Source organism: Ovis canadensis, chromosome 5 (genome assembly GCF_042477335.2).
Source record: "Ovis canadensis isolate MfBH-ARS-UI-01 breed Bighorn chromosome 5, ARS-UI_OviCan_v2, whole genome shotgun sequence".
In the NCBI taxonomy this organism is placed as follows: domain Eukaryota; kingdom Metazoa; phylum Chordata; class Mammalia; order Artiodactyla; family Bovidae; genus Ovis; species Ovis canadensis.
In genome coordinates, this window is record NC_091249.1 from 69,947,964 (window position 1) to 69,969,871 (window position 21,908).

General features: G+C 42.6%; 1 protein-coding gene across 3 annotated transcripts in view; it reads left to right on the top strand.

Annotated features, from left to right (window-relative positions):
• The window catches only part of SH3RF2 (SH3 domain containing ring finger 2), a 146,161-nt gene that overhangs the window by 50,490 nt on the left and 73,763 nt on the right, over window positions 1-21,908 (top strand). For all 3 annotated transcript variants that reach the window (XM_069592335.1, XM_069592336.1, XM_069592334.1), the window contains exons 3-4: window positions 10,935-11,204; window positions 14,914-15,009. In XM_069592335.1, coding sequence (XP_069448436.1) covers window positions 10,935-11,204; window positions 14,914-15,009 — 366 coding nt within the window. The remainder of the gene's footprint in view (window positions 1-10,934; window positions 11,205-14,913; window positions 15,010-21,908) is intronic.

The following is a 21,908-nucleotide window of genomic DNA, read 5'->3' on the forward strand; positions in this document are numbered from 1 at the left end:
TGCTAACTTCCAGGGCTTTCTGTTTTCAGCAAAGGCCATACAGACTTTTTCTTTGGGTATCACCAGATTAAGATGCCAGTAAGTCTGAGTGGGCACACATACACAAAAACACCCGAGGCTGAAAGCAGGGAGACTAAGTAAAGCATTTGAAACCCAGATGTAACTTTTGAACAGCAGAAGACAAGCCCAGCCACTTCAGCTCTGCTTGCCAAAGTCATTCTCCCTGAGGGTCTGGGGCACTCACATCCCTTCATTGCTCATCACATCCTGTCCTGTGTGGCACCTTTGCTCAGCAGCCATTCTCTGGAGAAGAGAGAGCAGAGAGAGTGGTGGGACAAAGCTCCTCTACCCAGGACTCCTCAATGGCTAGCAACATTTTGCCAATTTGGTTTTGTCTCATCCATTGCCCTATTTCTGGAATATTCTGGTATATTCTAAAATAGTTCCCCTAACAGGGAACTCTGCTCAATGTCATGTGACAGCTCGAATGGGAGGGAGTTTGGGGGATAATGGATATGTATATATGTATGGCTGAGTCCCTTTGCTGTCCACCTGAAACTATCACAACATTGTTAATCGGCCATACTCCAATACAAAATTAAAAGTTTAATTAAAAAGGAGATCCTTTTTTATTAAAAATTAAAAAATAGAGATCCTCCTGGGGCTTTAATCATCCACTTAATTTCCCATTATCATAAGCATTGGGAAGGAAAGATAAAATTCACCTTCTTCGCTTTGCAGTTAAGGAAACTGAGGCCCAGAGAGGTTCAGTGCTTTGAGAACCAAGTCTGTAGGTTGTGTGTCTCATCTTGCGGCCACCTCCAGCGCTCAGACCCGATGGCTCCGTGATCAAAACACCGTGCTGTTTAAGTGCGTCATTCCTCCTTCCACTCCAGAAACCTCCATGCGGAGGTAAAAAGATAGAAAGAACTTGGGGGAGAAAGCCAGTGTACATGGGAGCAGAGCTTTCCCCCCAAGGGGAGAAGTGGCAGTGATTGTGGGAGGGTCATTTGACTCATCTTTCCTCCCTCTGTGTAGTGGCTTGGGCTCAGTTTCTCAAACCATATGGAAAGACACTCATAAACCAAGAACCACACCTATAGGAAAAGCTCTCTCGGGGAATGGGAAAAATGAATGAGGGCAGAATGGTCCCCCAGAATGGGTGAGGTGGCTCCTCCCTTTGTCCTTCAGGCTCCCACACACCTCCCGCCCTTCCTTCAGGGTTCCCTGTGCCCTCCTGGAGAAAGACAAGGCCACCAACAGCTTCAGGACCAGACACCTGGCTCATCTCAAAAGCAACCCCAAGCTGGCTATGAATGTGTCGGGGATTACTTCCTGTGCTGGGGGGATGAAATCACCTCCAAAGCAATCTCAGAGAAATGTTTGGAAGGAAAAATGAAAGCATGCTAATAGTGACCCTGAAAAGAGGCTGCTGGTTGTGAGTGGTTCTCTCTCCAACCACTGCTGTGAACTCCTGCTTTCTTCCCCCTTTTTCTGCTTTGCTGTGCTGTGTTTAGTTGCTGAGTCATATCTGATTCTTTGCAACCCCATGGACTGTAGCCGGCCAGGCTCCTCTGTCCATGGGGATTCTCTGGCAAGAATACTGGAGTGGGTTGCCATATCCTCCTGCAGGGGATTTTCCCAACCCAGAAATCGAACCAGGGTCTCCTGCATTGCAGGTGGATTCTTTACCAACTGAGCTATCAGGGAAGCCCCCATACGGACCACAGCCTTGTCTAACTCAATGAAACTATGAGCCATTCGTGTAGGGCCACCCAAGACAGACGAGTCATTGTGGAGAATTCTGACAAAACATGGTCCACTGGAGAAGGGAATGGCAAACCACTTCAGTATTGTTGCCTTGAGAACCCCATGAACAGTATAAAAAGGCAAAAAGATATGACACTGAAAGATGAACTCCCCAGGTCGGTAGGTGCCCAATATGCTCCTGGAGATCAGTGGAGAAATAACTCCAGAAAGAATGAAGAGATGGAGCCAAAGCGAAAACAATACCCAGTTGTGGATGTGACTGGTGATGAAAGTAAAGTCTGATGCTGTAAAGAGCTATATTGCATAGGGACGTGGAATGTTAGATCCATGAATCAAGGTAAATCAGAAGTGGTCAAAGAGGAGATGGCAAGAGTGAACATCAACATGTTAGGAATCAGTGAACTAAAATGGACTGGAATGGGTGAATTTAATTTAATTCCTGCTTTAGGACCCCTGATAACTCAGCAAGAAAGCAGGAGGGACCAGGGGGAAGAAGGCTGGCGTGTTCCGGGTACCTTATTGATCTTTGATTCAGAGGGAGGGAAGAAATGCCACGGCCACTGACTCCCAGTGGCTGGAGAGGAAGAAGGCTCATGTGGGTCTGTGGTCTGTGCCCTCCCAGCTCTCTGCCCAGAAGCAGGAGAGGCCTGAGACAGAAGACTTCAGGGAGAGAGGATAGAGACACATGACGGAAGCCACAGGACAGAAGAGACTTTTTTAAATTGGAAGATAATTGCTTTACAATGGAGATGTTTAGCTACAGAACCAACAATACGAACCTTCCTTGTACTGGTTCTCCTTCTGTTCCTCAGGTTCTCTCACCTCCCTATTCTCCTCTATGACACTCCAACTTCTAGTTATATACATAATTGTTTACTTATAAGTTTGATCTTTGTTTCCCCCTACAACTAGACAACACCTGGCATAGTTGGCACTCAGAAACACTTAAGGGACTTCCCTGGTGGCCCAGTGGCTAAGACTCTGTGCTCCCAATACAAGGCGCCCGGGTTCGGTCCATGGTCAGGAAACTGGATCCCACATGCTGCAGCTAAGAGTTTGCATGTCGCAACTGAGAGTTCACAAGCCACAACTGAAAGATTCCATGTGCCACAACTAAGAGCTGGTGTAACCAAATGAATATTTTTTTTAAATACTTATTGAAAGAAAGAGTGAGACATAGGGCTGGAAAAGCCAGTCCAGAATGTATAACAGCAAACTGATTACTCCCCTCTCCTCCACTGGGCAAAAAATATCTAAGCATTCTATTTTAATACTTATTTGCTAAGAATTTTACTAAGTATTCTGTGTAATTTATCTCATTAGGCTTCTCAGCAAACCCATGAGAAAGTGTGTTCAGGATCCCCAAGAATCCCCAGGATTCAGTGATTCCCTAGACAGGCTCACAGATCTGAGCAAATCTGTTATACGTACCCCACCAGGTTCCTCTGTCCATGGGATTTCCCAGGCAAGAATACCGGAGTGGGTGGCCATTCCCTTCTCCAGGGGATCTTCCCGATTCAGGGATCGAACCTGGGTCTCCCGCATTGCCGTCAGATTCTTTTCCATCTAAGCCATCAGAGAACCCCCTTATACGCAGTTACAGTTTATTACAGTGAAAGGATACAGACTAAAGTCAGAAACAACCAAAAAAAGAAAAGCACATAGAATAGAATCCAGGAGAGACCTGCCACAGCTTTTAGTCATCCCCTCCCAGATGAGTTTCACAGACAGCACTCATTTCTCCCTGTAACAGTGCATGACAGCACACATGAAGTATTGCCAACCAAGGAAGCTTGCCCAAGACTCGATGTCCAGGGTTCTTACTGGGGGTCAGTCAGGTAGGTGTGACTGGCTTCCCATGCAGCTGGCCTTAGTCTCTAGCCCCTCCAGAGGTCAAGGTTTTACTGCATAACTCAGCCTCTCCCCAACATAAATCGCATTGTTCACTTAGACTATCTGCTATGTCCCAAGGCTCCAAGCAAACAGTTCCTCTTGTCAGGCAGGATTTTCTAGGAGCTTAGAGGTTATGTCTCAGGTGAATGGGCCAAATCTTCCACTGGAATCTGCAGTTTGGCTAACACAGATTTGCCGAGTTTACTGCACAAGAAGTATTAGTATTAGCCCCAGTTTATGAATGATCCATACTAAGAGTCAAGAAGGCTAAGTGATTTGGCCACAGTTACCAAAGCCAGAATGCAAACCAACATCTTCCTTCACTTTGACATCTGTGTTCTATTGCACCCTAGTACCACTCCCTGAACAAGTAAAATTCTCTACGATAAAAAGAAATTCTCACAGTATGTCTCATAAACCTGGCCTCAGATAGGAATGTCCAGATTCAGACCTTCTGGTGATCTCAAGCCCCCAGCAACAGATGGTCTGGGGCTTATCAAGGCCAGCCAGATATGATGTTGTTGAGTGAGTGCTGGGAGGGTGGGGGTCTCCCTCCTCACCAGAGGTACATGAGCACAAAGGCCAGCCAGCACTTTCTAAAATATACTCCCTTGCCTCCGCTATCTGCTCCAAAAGGATTGTCACCATGAGGGAAGGAGGCAGGATGGCTCAGTTGGCCAAGAAAGCAACTAGGAAGTGAGGACCCAGGCCAGTCAGCTTGACCCTTTGCCTCACGAGCAGAGTGAAGTCACCGGGGAAGTAACGTTTACTTTACCCAGCATTCCCCAGGCCTGGCCTGCCAATCTTGCAAAGTGGTTCAGATGGCAACACAAAGTCACACTAGCGGAGTGGAGCCTCTGAGAAGCCTGCCAGCAAACAAGCCTGTATCAACTCAGTGATTCCTGAGCCTATTTGAGTATGGAACCCTTTCTGAGTATGTGTAGCACTAAATGGTTAAAATTCAGGGCAATTTGGAAAACAGGACCTCAGTTCTCCTTTTTTTTTAATTTTCTAGCTCATGCAAATAGACCTTTCAAATAATTATTATCAGTTATAATTAGTAATCTAATATGCATTCTTTTCCTCCAAGAATGGCAATTCCTGGATGTTTCTGGATTAATTCACAAATGCATTCATTCACCAAGCATTTATTAAACACCTGCTTGTGTCCAGGCCTCAGAGATGGAATTTCAGAGGTGTTTCAGACATGAACCCTAAATTATCCGGTAGGGAATTCATAGCCTGGTGACTGATAACTTGAGCCAAAGGCCAGAATGTTTTCTCTTGGCTCCATTCTCCCGTGACGGGCCACCTTGTGACCAGCGCAGGGAGGTAAGCAGCTAGGTCAGCATGTTGGATTTGGCCCCACCCAATGCCAGGAGTAGAGAACCAGGCCAGCCTCTTTCTAAACAAGTGGGGAGTGCCACTCATGCATGGTGAACAGCTCGTTACCCAGGAGCAGGCTGAACGCTCACTGCAGCAAAGCTTTTTCCCTTGTCTGCATTCCTGTGATGGTTCCATTCAATCTGGGCTCCTTTTCTCTCACCCTGTTATCAATCCACCTGCCTCCTTCATTTTCCAGTTGGAAATAAGCTCAGAGCTTATTGGCAGAGAGACCTGCTGCTGTTTTCGAATTCTGCCATTTGGTTATTTCCCTGTTTTGCAGTTTCACTGTCTATAGGGTTATAATATGTATTAATCAAGACTTTTTCAGTTTCAGGGGTCAGAAAACAATTCCAGGCAATTTCAATAATGAATAGTACATTGGGAATATCATCTCATTTAACTGTGTATCCTTCAGGCATAGCTGGATGTAGACATTCAAATTTTATTGCCAAGGCTCTATCCATCAATACCTATTTATTTTATGATATCGCTAGTTCTTGTGCCTTCTGCACCTTTATTCAGGAAGGTGTGTCTGGTGTCTGGGAAATATCATCACTGGTAGTCCAAGGCTCACCACCTCCAGGCTCATGATCCAAAAGAAACACTCTCTTCTTGGGTGTCTATATATCACACATCAAAGAAGATTCTAACTGACCCAGTTTGGAGCACATGCCTGCCCTGTACCAGCATTATACCAGGAGGATTTGGGCATTCTGTTACTGAGCCAAACTTGGGTCCACTCACCCACACGGTAAACCCAATCTACTGACATCAGTTGTGGTGAGCAAAGCGCAGCATTAATTGCAGAACACCAAGCAGGGAGAATGGGTGGCTAATGCTCAAAAGACCCAAACTCCCCAAAGGATTTCAGGGAAGGGATTTTAAAGGCAAGCTGAAGGAGAGGGTTGCAGAATGCCTGATCAGCTCATGGATATTTTTCTGGTTGGTTGATGGAGAGGTAACTGGGTGGTATTTAGCGAGTTAACAGCATCAACCTTTTGGTTTTGACTGGTCTGGGTTCTACCTGTATGTGGTCATCACTTTTTTCACCTGATGGGGATTTTAGTATCTATAAAACAACTCAAGGACATGGCTCAGAATATTATCTATCATCTTTGATGAGAAACGAAAGGTCCTTGACTTTGTATTATGGCTAAACTATTTATTGTGTCTTACTTGGCTGTCCTTATTTCTGCATTTTCTCATCTTAAATTGTTTTCTGAAACTCAGGGAAGCCTTAGGAGGCTAAAACTTTTTTCATATAAACAAAAAGCAGAGGACATGGCACTGGATAGGGGTTAGCTCTGTCCCCAGAAAGGCCCCCACAGGGCCTTGCTCAGTTTATTAGTGGCCAGCCTGGGCCACATACCCATGTGTATGTGGTGTGGCCAGAGTGAATGACATGCCTCTGAGAAGATGGATCCAAACAGGTGGATCCTCAGAGAAGGGACACTTGCCATTTTACTAGTAACACACAAAAATACTACAACATAATTTTACCATGAATATCTCTGCATGCCCCTGTTTCCTTATTTCAGTGTCCTGTGCTTTATCTTCCCTCAAAAGATGGCCCTCAAGGCTTTCAGACCCTGCTGAGGTGACAGATTAATAGACTGGCACATTGACTTATTAAGCCTTTTGGATCTCAGAAAAGGATAGCTTGTTAGCCACACATTCAGCCTTCCATTGGATTATCTGGGTTTTTGAAAAGCACCAGGAAAAACATTTGGTTATGACCTGACTCTGAAACCCCCACACTCACTTTATCCTCATCGCCCCTCCCACTTGCACCTGTCAAGACAGAAAACAGTCAGGGTAGTAAAAGCTGTTTCCGGCAATACACCGGGTGATGGCTGATGTGGAACTTGGAGTCATTTCCCCTTGAGAGAACCTTTGAGGACCAGATAGAATCAACCAGCTGAGTCTCTCCAGGTGCTTAACTTTTACATGAGGGCTCTGGAGTTCAATAATTCATGCTAATGCTACCAGCAGCAAGCAAATCATGCTAATGCTACCAGCAGCAAGATTTTGATTATAAAACAATACCCCAAATGAATTTTATGATGGATAACATACTAGGTGATTTCAGGAAGATGAAACAGAAGTCAGGGCTTTGAGGTCAAATGAATGGAAGTCAGTCTCAGGGCTGCTGGTCATTGGCTGTGTGACTTTGCCTGATCGTCGAACAGCTCAGAACTTCTGTTTCTTTATTGATAAAATTAAGATAAAACTATTTCACAGGCTTTGAGATCATATGAATGAGATAGTACATGGAAAGTGCAATTATTCTTGTTGTTTAGTTGCTAAGCCATGTCTGACTCTATTGCAACCCCATGGATGGTAGGTTACCTGCCATCTCCTCTGTCCATGGATTTTCCAGGCAAGAAAGCTAGAGTGGGTTGCCATTTCCTTCTCCAGGGGATCTTCCCAACCCAGGGATCAAACCCACATCTCCTATGTCTTCTACACTGCAGGTGGACTCTACCATCGAGCCACCTGAGAAGCCCGCAGCAGGGCAATAAGACAAATTTCTATGGCTTGTCAGAACCACAATAAGTGTTCATTTCCTTCCCCTCTTCAGATTCTCTCTCTTTCTTCTTCCTCATCCCCACCCCCACCTCCACCACCTTTACAACATAGAAGCCAATGTTTCCGATAAATATGAATGTAGAACCGAGAGTAAAAGAGGAGAATGAAGAGAAAAGGTGATGAAAAATATTTTCATGTTAAAAGTAGAATTTGCAACCTGCTTCCGCAATCCTTTATCTCTACTGAGGGGATATGGAGATAAGATGGAGATGGTCAGACAATTAGTACTATCTCAGGGTTTCAAAGTTTATGTCTCTTCAAAGAGATTTAAGCAGTTTGTGCAATTTCAGTTTAATCTACTTGCTCCGTGGTGATTAAAATATATAAGCCACTTGTATAGGAATGTCTTCCAGAAAAGAAAGGAAAAAAGCAACTTGGCCATTTACAACACCTATGTTGAATCTCCATTGCTCCTATTTTAGTTAGAATAAAATGTAACTCAGACCAGAGGCATCAAACTGGGATGAAGGGGAAAGTGTCATAAAAATGCAGCTAAACAGTTCATGAACTTAGGCAAATTTTTAACTTCTCTGATCCCCAGTTTTCTAATCACAGGTGGTGAGAATTAAATAAAAGATATTGTGGAGTGCTTAGCACAGTATCTGGCACATAGGAAGAAACACTGAATAAATATTAGATATTGATATCATCTTATTATGCAAAGTCAAAAGGGCTTAAATTCTTTTTTCCCCTAACTTTTCATTCCTCCTTCCTTTGCTCTCCTTTCCTTTTATGAATCAAAAATGACAGTGTATTAGGCAAGATGGAAGTTCATTTAGCTTTCAGATAAAAATTGGGAAGTAAAGTAATCCAGGACTTGCCTAGCAGCTCTACAATGCAGACTACTTCCCCCCCCCCTTTTTAGGTGAGACTTTCATCCTCATTGTTCAAGGTGGCAGCTAGAGCTCCAGCAATCATGTCCACATTCCCCATAACAAAATGGAGGAAAGGAAAAGAAAGTCAGTCCTTCTCAGTAAGGGCATTTCCTAAAATGTACTTATATCCTTTCGGCCAGATGTAGCTGCCAGTTGAGTTCAGTTCAGTCACTCAGTCATGTCTGACTCATTGCGACCCCATAGACTGCAGCGTGCCAGGTTTCCATGTCCATCCCCAACTCCTGGAGCTTGCTCAAACTCATGTCCATTGAGTTGGTGATGCCATCCAACCATCTCATCCTCTGTCGTCCCCTTCTTCTGTCTTCAGTCTTTCCCAGTATTAGGGTCTTTTCCAGTGAGTCAATTCTTCGAATCAAGTGGCCAAAGTATTGGAGTTTCAGCTTCAGCAGAGGCTGGTAAATGTGACCTATGTATGCCAAATGCTGACGTACCCAGAAAAATGTGATTTATATTATAACATAAAACTGAGAGAAGGCATAGAGACTGACAACTATTACTCCCTGATAAAACTCACCCTGGGAGTCTTAACAGATTTAGATCATTCCCCAGAAATCCTCTGCTCTCATTCTGCTTGCACCTGCTTACTTCTCATGTAAGGAAACAGCTTCTCCAAAAGGTAGTTCCATGGTTTGTTAATCCTACTTAGCTTGGCTTATTTTCCTCCTAAATTCCTCCCATACCTTTCACTTCTCATCCCCCAGCTTCATTCATTTTCTTTTTACCATCCAATTTTAATAGACAACACAATTACTCCAGTGTAGAAAATTTAGAAAACACAGCAAAGCACTTAAACTTTTTTTTAATATTCAAAAATCTCACCATTTAGAAATAACCACTTTTCAAATGTTAGTGTATAGCCATCTAGCATTTTCCTCAGGTAAATACATATAAATAAATAAATATATATATATATATTTATAAAGAAAGCCTAGCATACATAACTGTTTTTAATCTCTTCTGTTATACTTAACAATATGAGTAACTCTCATGTTGTTAATTATAGATCAACATCATCAACTTTAATGATTGCGGGGTTTTCCATTGTATGGGTGTATCATAATTTATTCAGCTGTTTCTGTTTATACACAACACTGTGTTAAACCTCCTAGTACATACATCTCGGCTCATTTGCCCACCAAATGAGCTGTGTTCCTGTGGTTGTCTGTCTCCCCAGGGACCAGCAGAAAAGCACTGGTCTGCCATCCCATTAGCAATACGGTGCTGTTCGGGTCTTATCTCGATCCCTAAGCTGTTTGCAGTTCATTTTTAAATGAACATTGAAGACTCAGAAGGTCCTTGAAGAACTGAATTAATGTCTCCTTACCTCCCCCTCATAAATAGCAAGACTGTCCCCAGCCGAGGGGCTACTCCACCCAATGACTGAGGAAAACACAAACACAATACAATTAGAGGTAACACTGAAGGGCTTTCTATAAAACCCAAGTTGCTAGAACTTTCCATTTGTCAAACTGACTTCAAGCAAGACCAGAGTGAGACCGTTTCTCTGTGGAGAAACCAGTTTCAATTAGGAAAAAAAAATGCATTTGACTGAAATAATTGTTTAGACTGACAACTGATTTGACAAATAACAATTCCTTAGCTGATTATTTTTAAGTGATGATTGATTTCTGATTGTTAATTTGTCTTAGTTGTGCTTGCTAAAGACACAAACACACATGGGGTTTTCAATTTCTAGACAAGGCTGAAGACAAATTATGGTGTATCACTCTCACATAGCACTTTCTATTTTCAGGGAGTTTTCACCTCAGTTTTCTTCCCATTAACACTGAGGAGTAGGTAGAACTGATATCATTAGCCCTACATTACAGATGATCATTCTAAGAAGTGTCATCTGTTGAGCACATTCTGTACACAATATGAAGTAATACACAAATGCATCATTAATATCCTTTAGTCCTCACAGCAACTCTAATAAGGTAGATATTGTTATCACTTCATCTTATAAGTGAACATGGTTTAAGAAAGATGAAATAACTTGACTGTAGTCACACAAGAGCAAAGAGGTGAAGCCAGAATTCAAAATCAGTATTCCTAGCAAGAGTCATGGTCTTACCCGAGTTCCCATAGTTGCGGAGTCAAGTTCAAAGTCCTGCTCCCTGCATAGTGATTAAGAACAGGGTCTCTAAAATCAGATTGTCTGAGTTCAAGCCCCATATCACCATTTCCCGGCTGTGCCACCTGAAGTGAGTTACTACACCTCTCTGTGCCTCAGTCACTCCACCTTAGAAACGGGGATAATACTGTCTCAAAGGTTAAACAAGGTAATCCACCTATGGCACTTAGTGCATGGAAAGTACTCTGTAATTAGTAACTAATGTGACCCCCTTGGTCCCTCCAGCCTCTAAGCCATACATATTTTCTTGATCTGTATCACTGCAGGTGCCTCGAGCAAAGGCCTTATGCAACTACCGAGGGCAGAATCCCGGTGACCTGAGGTTTAATAAGGGAGATGTCATCCTCCTCCGAAGACAGCTGGATGAGAACTGGTACCAGGGGGAGATTAATGGAGTCAGTGGAGTCTTCCCGGCCAGCTCCGTGGAGGTCATCAAGCAGCTGCCCCAGCCACCCCCACTGTGCCGGGCCCTCTACAACTTCCACCTTCGTGACAAGGACAGGAGTGAGAACCAGGACTGCCTGACCTTCCTCAAGGTGAGGTTCTGAGAAGCCACCAAAGTCACCAGTGATCACATAAAGGCTGTGGCAGAACTTAAGTTGTTTGTTGATGTTTTAGAATTACATTTTATACAGGCTTCCCTGGTGGCTCAGTGGTAAAGAATCCACCTGCCAATGCAGGAGACGCAGGTTTGATCCCTGGCTTAGGAAGATCTCCCGAAGGAGGAAATGGCAACCCACTCCAGTATTCTTGCCTGGAGAATTCCATGGACAGAGGAACCTGGTGGGCTACAGTCCATGGGGTCTTGAAAAGTCGGACACAACTTAGTGACTAAATATCAGTGAACAGCGTGCGCCTGTATATGTTATGTGTTTGTATACTTCAAACTATATGGAGGTGAAGTCACCAGAGAAATCTAACAGGAGTCTGATGGAGGTTCTCAAACATTTGTATTGCAATTATGAAACTAAGTATCCATACCCTCATTCATTCATTCATTCTGCAGCCACTTGTGACCACCTGTTCTTTTCAGACACTGGGGAGACAGCATGAACAAGTCACAGCATCTGTGCTTGGGCAGAGTAGTGGGAGAAACAGATGGTTAGACAGAAAATTGTAAACATAGTTTAATAGCATGCTCTATAGAACTACGGATCTTACCTCTTCATTGAGTGTCTGCAAGGATACTCTTGCTGACCAAGGTCACTACTGCTTGTTTACAACACTATTTTGTCTATAGACATTGCCTTCAAAACACTCCAAACAGCAACTACTGAAGCCTGCATGCCTAGAGCCTGTGCTCCTCAACATCAGAAGCCGCCGCAATGAGAAGCCTGCGCACCACAACCAAGAATGACCCTCACTCTCTGCAACTAGAGAAACTCCGTGTGTAGCAACAAAGACCCATCACAACCATGGATAAATAAGTACATTTCTAAAAACCATTCCAAACACACACAATAACATAATTATATCTTTACACATAGATAACCTCTTACAAGATATATTTTCCAAGAACATCAGTTACCCTACGATTTTTTTTACCTCTCTTTTTTATTGGCTGATTCTTCACCATTTGTAAGTAACAAGTCTGCTGAAGTCTAGACCATAGCCATCCCTGTATATTCAGGGTGAGGGGGTGGATCCAGGACACACTGAGTCCTGAGGATGCAGGGTCCGTGGATTCAGAAGGTCAACTGTACTCTAAGTCTTGAATCTGAGCAACCTTCGGGAGGTAGTGAGGACAGGGAAGCCTGGTATGCTGCAGTCCATGGGGCTGCAAAGAGTTAGCAACGTAGCAACTGAGCAACAACAAAATTCAGTACTTATTATTCCCTAAACATTCAAATTTTCTCATAGAAACTAAAGTTGGGGTAATTTTTATTCTTTGCAACTTAAGTCAAATACAAGTGCAAGTAACACTGCTACAGTAAGTTCAGGAAAAGTCTTTTGTTTTGTAAAACATTTTTATTCCATCACTCCCTGAAATGAAATTTGCTTCAGATTCCCTCAGACCAGATAACTTCACTGTCCTCCATATTATGAAATACTGGTCTTTGTTATTGTCTTCACACCTCAGAGTGAGTCCCCTAAAGAATACCATTCAGTAGCCGACCTGCACATTTTATACTTTTGCTACAGCCAGAGGACAGCAGTTCAATTCCACAAGCGTTTATTGAGTATTTACTTTATGCCTGGCATTAGACACTGAACTCTGGGGACACAGCCAGAGGAAGATACAGGCAGGGAGCATATCTGCTTTTGTGTCCCCTCTCTGGGAACTTGCAAACTGGGACACTTACCCAAGAACTTGCTCATTCATTGAATTCATCCATGTACCAGGCTGTCTATGCAGATACAGTGAAGAGTCATTGTCCATATCTTCATGGAGCCAGCAGTCTAGTGGAAGGAGCAGACACATAAATGGGAAATTATGACAAAGGACTCAGAAGAGAGGATTTGCTCCCTCCCAGAAGGTTATCAGTGCTTCCCCAACGGCTCATCATTAAAGAATCTGTCTGCCAATTCAGGAGACACTGGTTTGATCCTTGGGTCGGGAAGATCCCTTGGAGGAGAAAATGGTAGCCTGCTCCAGTATTCTTGCCCAGAAAATCCAATGAACAGAGAGCCTGTCGGGCTACAGTTCACAGAGTCACAAAGAGTCTGACACGACTGAGCACAGCACGGTGGCAGAAGGCTGTCATAGGCTGAGACTTCACTAGGAAATCTCATGGTCTTCCTATAGTCAGCTTGTCTAAAAAAAAACTCAAGATCTTTTCTCCCAAAGCTACTCTTTTCCTGGTATTTTCTGTCTCAGTAAATTTTCCAGTTTATTCACACGTGCATTCATTCATTCACCCATGCATGCACTCAAGAAATACTGATTGTTTAAAAATTGTGAATCACTGTGTTGTACCCCTGAAACTTATATTGCACATCAACTATACCTCAATAAAAAAAATATATAAAAACTGATTGGTTGACTGCTAAAAGGGAGCTACTGTATAAGGTCCTGGGGACAAAAATGATCAAAATAGATCCAGGCCCTACAGACACAGAGTTTATGGTCTGATGGGATAGACAGACAATATAGCAATCATAACATAAACATGTGTAATTGCAGATTATAATAAGGACAAAGAAACCTAAGAAACGGTACAGTGCCGTAATGAATTTAGATTTGGATTCATCTCCATTACTAAGGGACATATATCAGAGAGATCAGTGGATGAATATTCAGATTTAGATGGATGAATATTCAGACTTAGATCGATGAACAGGTGTGGACATGGAAAGATGTTCCTGACGTGATATTAAGGGAAAAAAACAACATATCCTATATGACTTCATTTGAATGAATACAAAAGAAGCCAAATGAATATACATGCTAGAGTCAGAGTGGAGGTGACCTCTTGCTAGGTGTCAGGGAAAAGCACGAGGGCCATCTAGGTGCTGGAAATATTCATCTCTCTTGCTCCAGATGGGGGCTTTGTGGATATATTCAACTTTAAAACTTCATCAAGCTTTACATCTAAAATATTTATGCTTTATTGTATGCCTATATGCATGTTTTTGAAAAAGTTTTTAAATTTTTAATTTCTAATTTTTATATTAAATATAAAATATATTATAATTTTATATATTTATATATATTTTATCTTCATATAAAAGAACCTGGGGAAAAAACATGTTAACCAAGAGGCTAACACTGATTGTATCTATATTGTGATAGAATTCTTTATTTTGCCTATTTATGTTTCCAAATGTTTCTACAAATCTCCAATAACCTTTGATAATAAAAACTTGAATAAAAAGCCATTTTATGTTTGATACATTAAAAATTGAACACGTTCTGAAAAGTGTTCAAAATCAGAATAACAATGCATTCTTCCTTTTGCTAAGTCTGTCTCCCTATATCTTCCATGTTGATTTCTCATCAGATTAATTTAAATGAAAAGTCCTGATTCTGCAGGTGATGGAAAATTAGAGACATTTCCAAGTTTTCTAAATGGATTTCCTTGATACTCCAGATTATTTCTACTCCTCTTTTGGTCTTAGTGACCCCAAATACTGCCCTTAATGGAGAAAAGAGTATTTTAGCAGAGAGATTTTATAAATAGATTATGAAAGAGTTACCTTACTTGCACCTTACACTGTCTGAGATTCCAAGCTGATCTCCATGGAAAGCTTTCCCTCCCAGAAAACTGAGAGTAAATGCTAACCAGGAGACTTTCTCTCTTTCAGGATGATATCATCACTGTGATCAGCCGAGTGGATGAGAACTGGGCAGAAGGCAAGTTGGGAGATAAAGTCGGTATCTTCCCAATCTTGTTTGTGGAGGTACGTGACTATCAAATCTACATCTGATACGAGGTTAGAAGTATACATGGACTACAGTGATGCCTGAGAGAATTTTCTATTTGATATGAGGCTTATTTCAGAACTAACTAAAGTCTTGAAAGATGCTAGTCCATAATACCCATTTCTGAACTTCTCTGGTGGTCCAGTGGTTAAGACGCCATGATTCCAGTGCAGGGGGCACAGATTTGATCCCTGGTCCAGAAACTAGTGTCCCATATGCCATGCTGTGAGGCCAAAAACAATTTTTTTTATTACAAAACACCCATTTCTGGCAACAGTGTGGGAAAATAGGCCTTTTAATTCTGCTGATGGGAGTGCAAATCACTGTCATCTCTCATCTGCAGACTCAAACTCTTATCAAGAATATTGAAAATGTACATCTCCTGTGAGTCATGAATTCCACACATGAGAGTTGATTATAAGGAAATAATAAAACAAATGTGCTAAGAAGTATGTACAAAATGCACAAAAATGTTTACCATAGCATTGTGCATAGTGGTGAAAAGTCAGAATAAGGATTTAGTTTTTTTTTAATTATGGTGATGGAAAAATACAAGCCCATTAAAAATAAAATGTTTAAAGATAATACTCAATATCAGGGAGTATCTGGCATTGTGGAAAGATGTTTGTGATTTATTGTTCAGTTCAGTTATATCAGTAGCTCAGTTGTGTCCAACTCTTTGCAGCCCTATGGACTGCAACACACCAGGCTTCCCTGTCCATCACCAACTCCCAGAGCTTGCTCAAACTCATATCCATTGACTCGGTGGTACCATCCAACCATCTCATCTTCTGTCGTCCCCTTCTCCTCCTGCCTTCAATCTTTCCCAGCATCAGGGACTTTTCCAAGGAGTCAGTTCTTTGCAGCAGGTGGACAAATTATTGGAGCTTCAGCTTCAGCATCAGCCCTTCCAATGAATATTCAGAACTGATTTCCTTTAGGATGGACTGATTGGATCTCCTTGCAGTTCAAGGGACTCTCAAGAGTCTTCTCCAACACCACAGTTCAAAAGCATCAATTCTTTGGTGCTCAGATTTCTTTACATCCAATTCTCACATCCATACATGACTACTGGAAAAACCATAGCTTTGATTAGACGGACCTTTGTCGGCAAAGTAATGTCTCTGCTTTTTAATATGCTGTCTAGGTTGGTTATAGCTTTTCTTCCAAGGAGCAAGCATCTTTTAATTTCATGGCTGCAGTCACCATCTGCAGTGATTTTGGAGCCCAAAAAAATAAAGTCTCTCACTGTTTCCATTGTTTCCCCATCTATTTGCTATGAAGTGATGGGACCAGGTGCCATGATCTTAGTTTTCTGAATGTTGAGTTTTAAGCCAACTTTTCAGTCTCCACTTTCACTTTCATCAAGAGGCTTTTTAGTTCTTCTTCACTTTCTGCCATAAGGGTGGTGTCATCTGCATATCTGAGGTTATTGATATTTCTCCCAGCAATCTTGATTCCAGCTTGTGCTTCATCCAGCCCAGAGTTTCTCATGATGTACTCTACATATAAGTTAAATAAATCAAGGTGACATTATACAGCCTTGATGTACTCCTTTCCCAATTTGGCACCAGTCCATTGTTCCATGTACGGTTCCAACTATTGCTTCTTGACCTGTGTACAGATTTCTCAGGAGGCAGGTAAAGTGGTCTGGTATTCTCATCTCTTTAAGAATTTTCCACAGTTTGTTGTGATCCATACAGTCAAAGGCTTCAGCATAGTTAGTGAAGCAGAAGTAGATGCTTTTCTGAAACTCTCTTGCTTTTTCAATGATCCAACAGATGTTACCAATTTGATCTCTGGTTCCTCTACCTTTTCTAAATCCAGCTTGAAATCTGAAAGTTCTAGATTCATGTACTGTTGAAGCCTAGCTAGGAGAATTTTGAGCATTACTTTGCTAAGCATTTGCCTGCAGTGTGGGAGACCCAGGTTTGATCCCTGGGTTGGGAAGATCCCCCGGAGAAGGAAATGGCAACGTACTCCAGTATCTTGCCTGGAAAATTCCATGGACTGAGTAGCCTGGTGGGCTACAGTCTATAGGGTCGCAAAGAGTCAGACACGACTGAGTGACTTCACTTCACTTTTGCTAGCGTGTGACATGAGTGCAATTGTGTGGTAGACTGAACTTTCTTTGGCATTGCCTTTCTTTGGGATTGGAATAAAAACTGACCTTTTCCAGTCCTGTGGCCACTGCTGAGTTTTCCAAATTTGCTGGCATATTGACTGCAGCACTTTAATAGCATCATCTTTTAGGATTTGAAATAGCTCAACTGGAATTCCATCACCTCCACTAGCTTTGTTCGTAATGATGCTTCCTAAGACCCACTTGTCTCTGTGCTCCAGGATGTCTGGCTCTAGGTGAGTGATCACACCATCGTGATTATCTGGGTCATGAAGATCTCTTTTGTTTAGTTCTTCTGTGTATTCTTGCCGCCTCTTCTTAATATCTTCTGCTTCTGTAGGTCCACAGCATTTCTCTCCTTTATTGTGCCCATCTTTGCATGAAATGTTCCCTTGGTATCTCTAATTTTCTTGAAGAGATCTCTAGTCTTTCCCATTCTATTGTTTTCCTCTATTTCTTTGCACTGATCACTTAGGATTCTTAACTAAAATAAATTTTAATGCTTGTAGAGTTTCAGATATAGAAAATGAAGTTCTAGAGTTCTGTTTCTCAACAATGTGACTGTGACTATAATTAACATTACCAAATTGTATACTTAAAGATGATGATTATAGTAAATTTGCTATGTATTTTTTCATCACAATTTTAAAAAAACAAAGTAACTGCATGAAACTAGCTTTATAAATGTATGTGTGTGTGCATAAATGGATAAAGGACTGGAAGAATATGTTCCAAGATATTAACACTGGTGATCACCAGATGGTATGATTCTAAATGATTTTCATTTTTTCTCCCACCCTGTATTTTGTAAATCTTCAGAAATTAGCACATATTACTTCTAATTTTTTTTCTACTCTAAAAGAACGAACGAACACCTGTTAGCTTATCTCCCTGTTTCTCCAGATAATATATCATCTATAGCCTCTAACCTCTCTAGCTGTCAGCCCCACCCCAGCTTGAAGCAGGTTATCACCAATTTGAAAGAGAGATTTCATTGTTTAACTACATTTGTGGAGTGCTTACCAAGCACAAAGCTTTAAAAGTGAGCAGTGCCAAGCTATAAAAGAAGTAAAAGGTGTACTCTTGGCCCTCTAGTAGGGTGGGGTGAAACAAAGCAGAGGCCGAGTTGCAGAGAAGGGACCAGCATTTCCATTTGAAGAGCCAGAGCAGGTTGTGAAAGGAGTGCCCAGAACACAGCCCAGTTGTTGGGTTCCCTCTATACCACCCCCTACTCAATCTGTATGGAAGGAAGGAAAGATGGAAGGGAGGGAAAGAGGAAGGGCCCAGAGAGGCTGGGCCTCCTACTCTCACCACGAAATGATAGTGCTTTTTCTCTTATTGAAGCCCCATCCAGCTATACCCACCCAGTTCTCTTCTTGTTCAGTTTCACTCATTTTATGAGGCTCAGCTAGAAACCTATTTTTCCATAAAATTCCAGTAACTAGTTGGAGCATTCAGCTGTCTCTTTCTTCTCTGAACACCTGATGAATATGTGGATTGTACTTCACAGGCTAGCCCAACACAGAGCAGATACTTTGTTAAATAATAATAATTTTAGCTTCACAAGCAAATGAATGAAAAAATATTTGGGAAGTGTTCCAACTGACCAGGTAAAAACTCAGAAAACCATCCTTTCAACATGACCTCATCCCTCATCCTAAATATATATTCAATCATTCAACTAATTTTTCATTGAATGCCTGCTGTGTCAGGTCTTGTGCTAAGTTCTAGTGATACAAGTTAGATATGGGTCCCTAATTTCAAGGACTGTAAGGTGAGACATTAATGAGTAATTATAAGTGTGATGAATGATGCAAAATGTGAAGGAGAGGGAATTACTGGGGGGAAGAGGGTATGATGTGCAACTTACTTGAGTAGGGTGTTGGCAGATGCCTTGTAAGCCAAGATCTGACAGATGATTAGGAGTTGTTTAGGTAAGAATGGAGGGAAGAGAGTTTTGGGGACTGGAGGTAACATGTGCAAATGTCCTGCAGGATAAGGAAGTGTGGTAGCCTCCAAAGAACGAAAAAATACTAGAGCTGAAGCTTAGAGAGTAAGAGAGAGACAGGAAAACAAAACCAGGGAAACAAATGGGAACCAGACCAGAGGGGACCTTGTAAACCTTCCTGAATTAGTCAGGATGAGCCAGGTTATGCCATGGTAATCAACAGCCCCCATATCTCAGTGGCTTCACAAGAAAAGCTATACCCAATCCATATTACTTGCTCACCACGCAATGGTGAGAGGCTGTGCTCAGAGAGTCATTGAGGAATGCTGCAGGAGGAGGCTGTGCCATCTTAAAGCTATGCCATCTGGAACACATGGACTTCCTAGGTTTCATGGCAGCAGAAGAGTAAAGAAGAGGGAGTTGTATACCAGCAAAGGCCTCAGCTCTGTGACGTTGGTCACTCCTACTCATGGTTCATTGGCCTGAATGAGTCACATAGTCCCTTCCGTCCTGAAACCAGCTGAGAAGTATAGGGGTCCACATGGAATATTTGCTGAGCATTCCTGCCATATCATAAGAAGTTTGAACTTGACCCAGAAATCAGTGGGCACAATTGAAATATTTAAAATGAGGCAGTGACTCCACCAGGTTTGGGTTTCTTTTTTTGATTATTTTTACCTTTTGGCTGTGCTGGGCCTTCGGTGCTGCACATGGGCTTTCTCTAGCTGTGGAGAGAGGGGCTTCTCACTGTGGTGGCTTCTCTTGTTGGGGAGCACTGGATCTAGCCCCACAGGCTTCACTTGTTGCTTCACGTGGACTGGGTAGTTGCGGCTCATGGGTTCTAGAGCTCAGGCTCAGTAGCTGTGGCACACAGGCTTGGCTGCTCCATGGCGTGCGGAGTCCTCCCAGAGCAGGGATCAAACCCATGTGCCTTGCACTGGCAGGTGGATTCTTTACCCACCTGGGAAGTCCAGATTGGGGTTTCTTAAAGATTGCTCTGAATGCAGTGGGAAAAAATGATTTGAGGAGGATATCCTGCATTTTAAAAAAAACTTTTTATTTTTAAAAGCAGAAAGATCATGAGCTACTCCATCACTCAGTTAGAAAATGACTGTGGCTTTGACTAGCAGATTGGAAACAAGTGGACAGATTCCAGGACCTGTTAGTAGGTAGATCCACAGGAGCAGGGGACGAGGGAGAGGAAGTGGTCAGAGATAACAGCCCACTTTTGGCTTTGTGTGCCTAGGTCAGTGGTAGGGCCATCTGCTGGATGAGGCAGCACTTGGTGAAGAGGAGCAATTATGATGTTTGGGAGATGATGGTTATGTCTCCAAGGACAGAGATCAGCTACAACTAATCCCTGTGCTGAGCTCAGTTTCTCCGTCAGGTCCGACTCTTTGCAACCCCATGGACTGTAGCCCACCAGGCTCCTCTGTTCATGGGATTCTCTAGGCAAGAATACTGGAGTGGTTTGCCATGCCCTCCTCCAGGGGATCTTCTCAACCCAGGGATCAAATCCAGGTCTCCTGCATTGCAGGCTGATTCTTTACCATCTGAGCCAGCAGGGAAGCCCAAGAATACTGGTGTGGGTAGCCTATCCCTTCTCCGGGGGAACTTCCCAACCCAGGAATTGAACTGGAGTCTCCTGCATTGTAGGTGTATTCTTTACCAGTTGAGCTACCAGGGAGGCCCCTCAACTAATCCCTAGCTGGATGCATAGGAGGTGCTTAAATTTTTGTAGATTAGAGCTTGCATAGTCCCTTGTATTATTTCAAGAAGCTTCTTCATCAGTATGGGAAAACAAGGCATCATTGATTTTATTACCCATTTCTGATACCCTTCTTTCCCAAAACGTCTGCATTTAATGATTATTCATTTGGATACCCACCACTCCACCTCTAAAATTAGTGATTACAAGAACCCTCACGATCATCATCAAACTAGCCATCGCTTCATTTGTTCTTCTAATTGCTAGGAGGGGGAAAGATAATCAAGTGGTTGCTCTAATCTGGAAACCTGGTTTTCAAAAATTACTTGAAATCCAAATTGAGCTTTTTAAAGCAGCACTTAAATGTTGACTCCAGTCATTTCATTAAGACCAGCACTTGCTGAGAACTCTTTAAATAAGTTTTGAACCACCAAGGCCATGCAGAACAACTGGAAGGAAGGAGAGCTTCCTTCTGGGAGCAGCAAGGTGGGGCGTTTTTGGCATCAACAGGATTTTTCTTGTTAATGTATCATTTGACTTATTGAATTGCACCTGGATAAAAGGTGCTAAAACAAATGCCAAGCTTATGCCAGTTTTTGTCAGGACTCCTCCTGCGGGGCCTGCCTGGGTCATGTGAACCTCGCTCAGCCCAATGAACCTCAAGGATATTGTTTTGAATGAGTGAGTGCAAATTGAAGAGCTCTGCAGTCCTTCCCCGACTGAGCTATTAATCACACTGGCAGAGGACAGCAAAGACCTACAGTCACATGGGACTCTGTCTGTGTTGCTGATGGAAAACACTCACAGTGTTGCTCACCTAGGGACAGAAAAATTAAGTGGAACCAGAAAAAATATATATTTATTTCATTGTGGCTGTGAATGACCAGAAAGAACTTTACTCATTCAGCTCAGAGGGTGTGTTATCCCCTTCCTGGGGGAACAGTAGCAGGAGGCATGCTCTGGGGGGAAGTGAGGCATGGTCCAGGCTTCCACTAGAACTGCCCTAAGTAACTTCAGTAATTTCCCAATTGATCACCCTCCTTCTGGCCTGACGCTTCTGAATAGCAGCCAGAATGAGCTTTTGATGCATTTGTTTTTG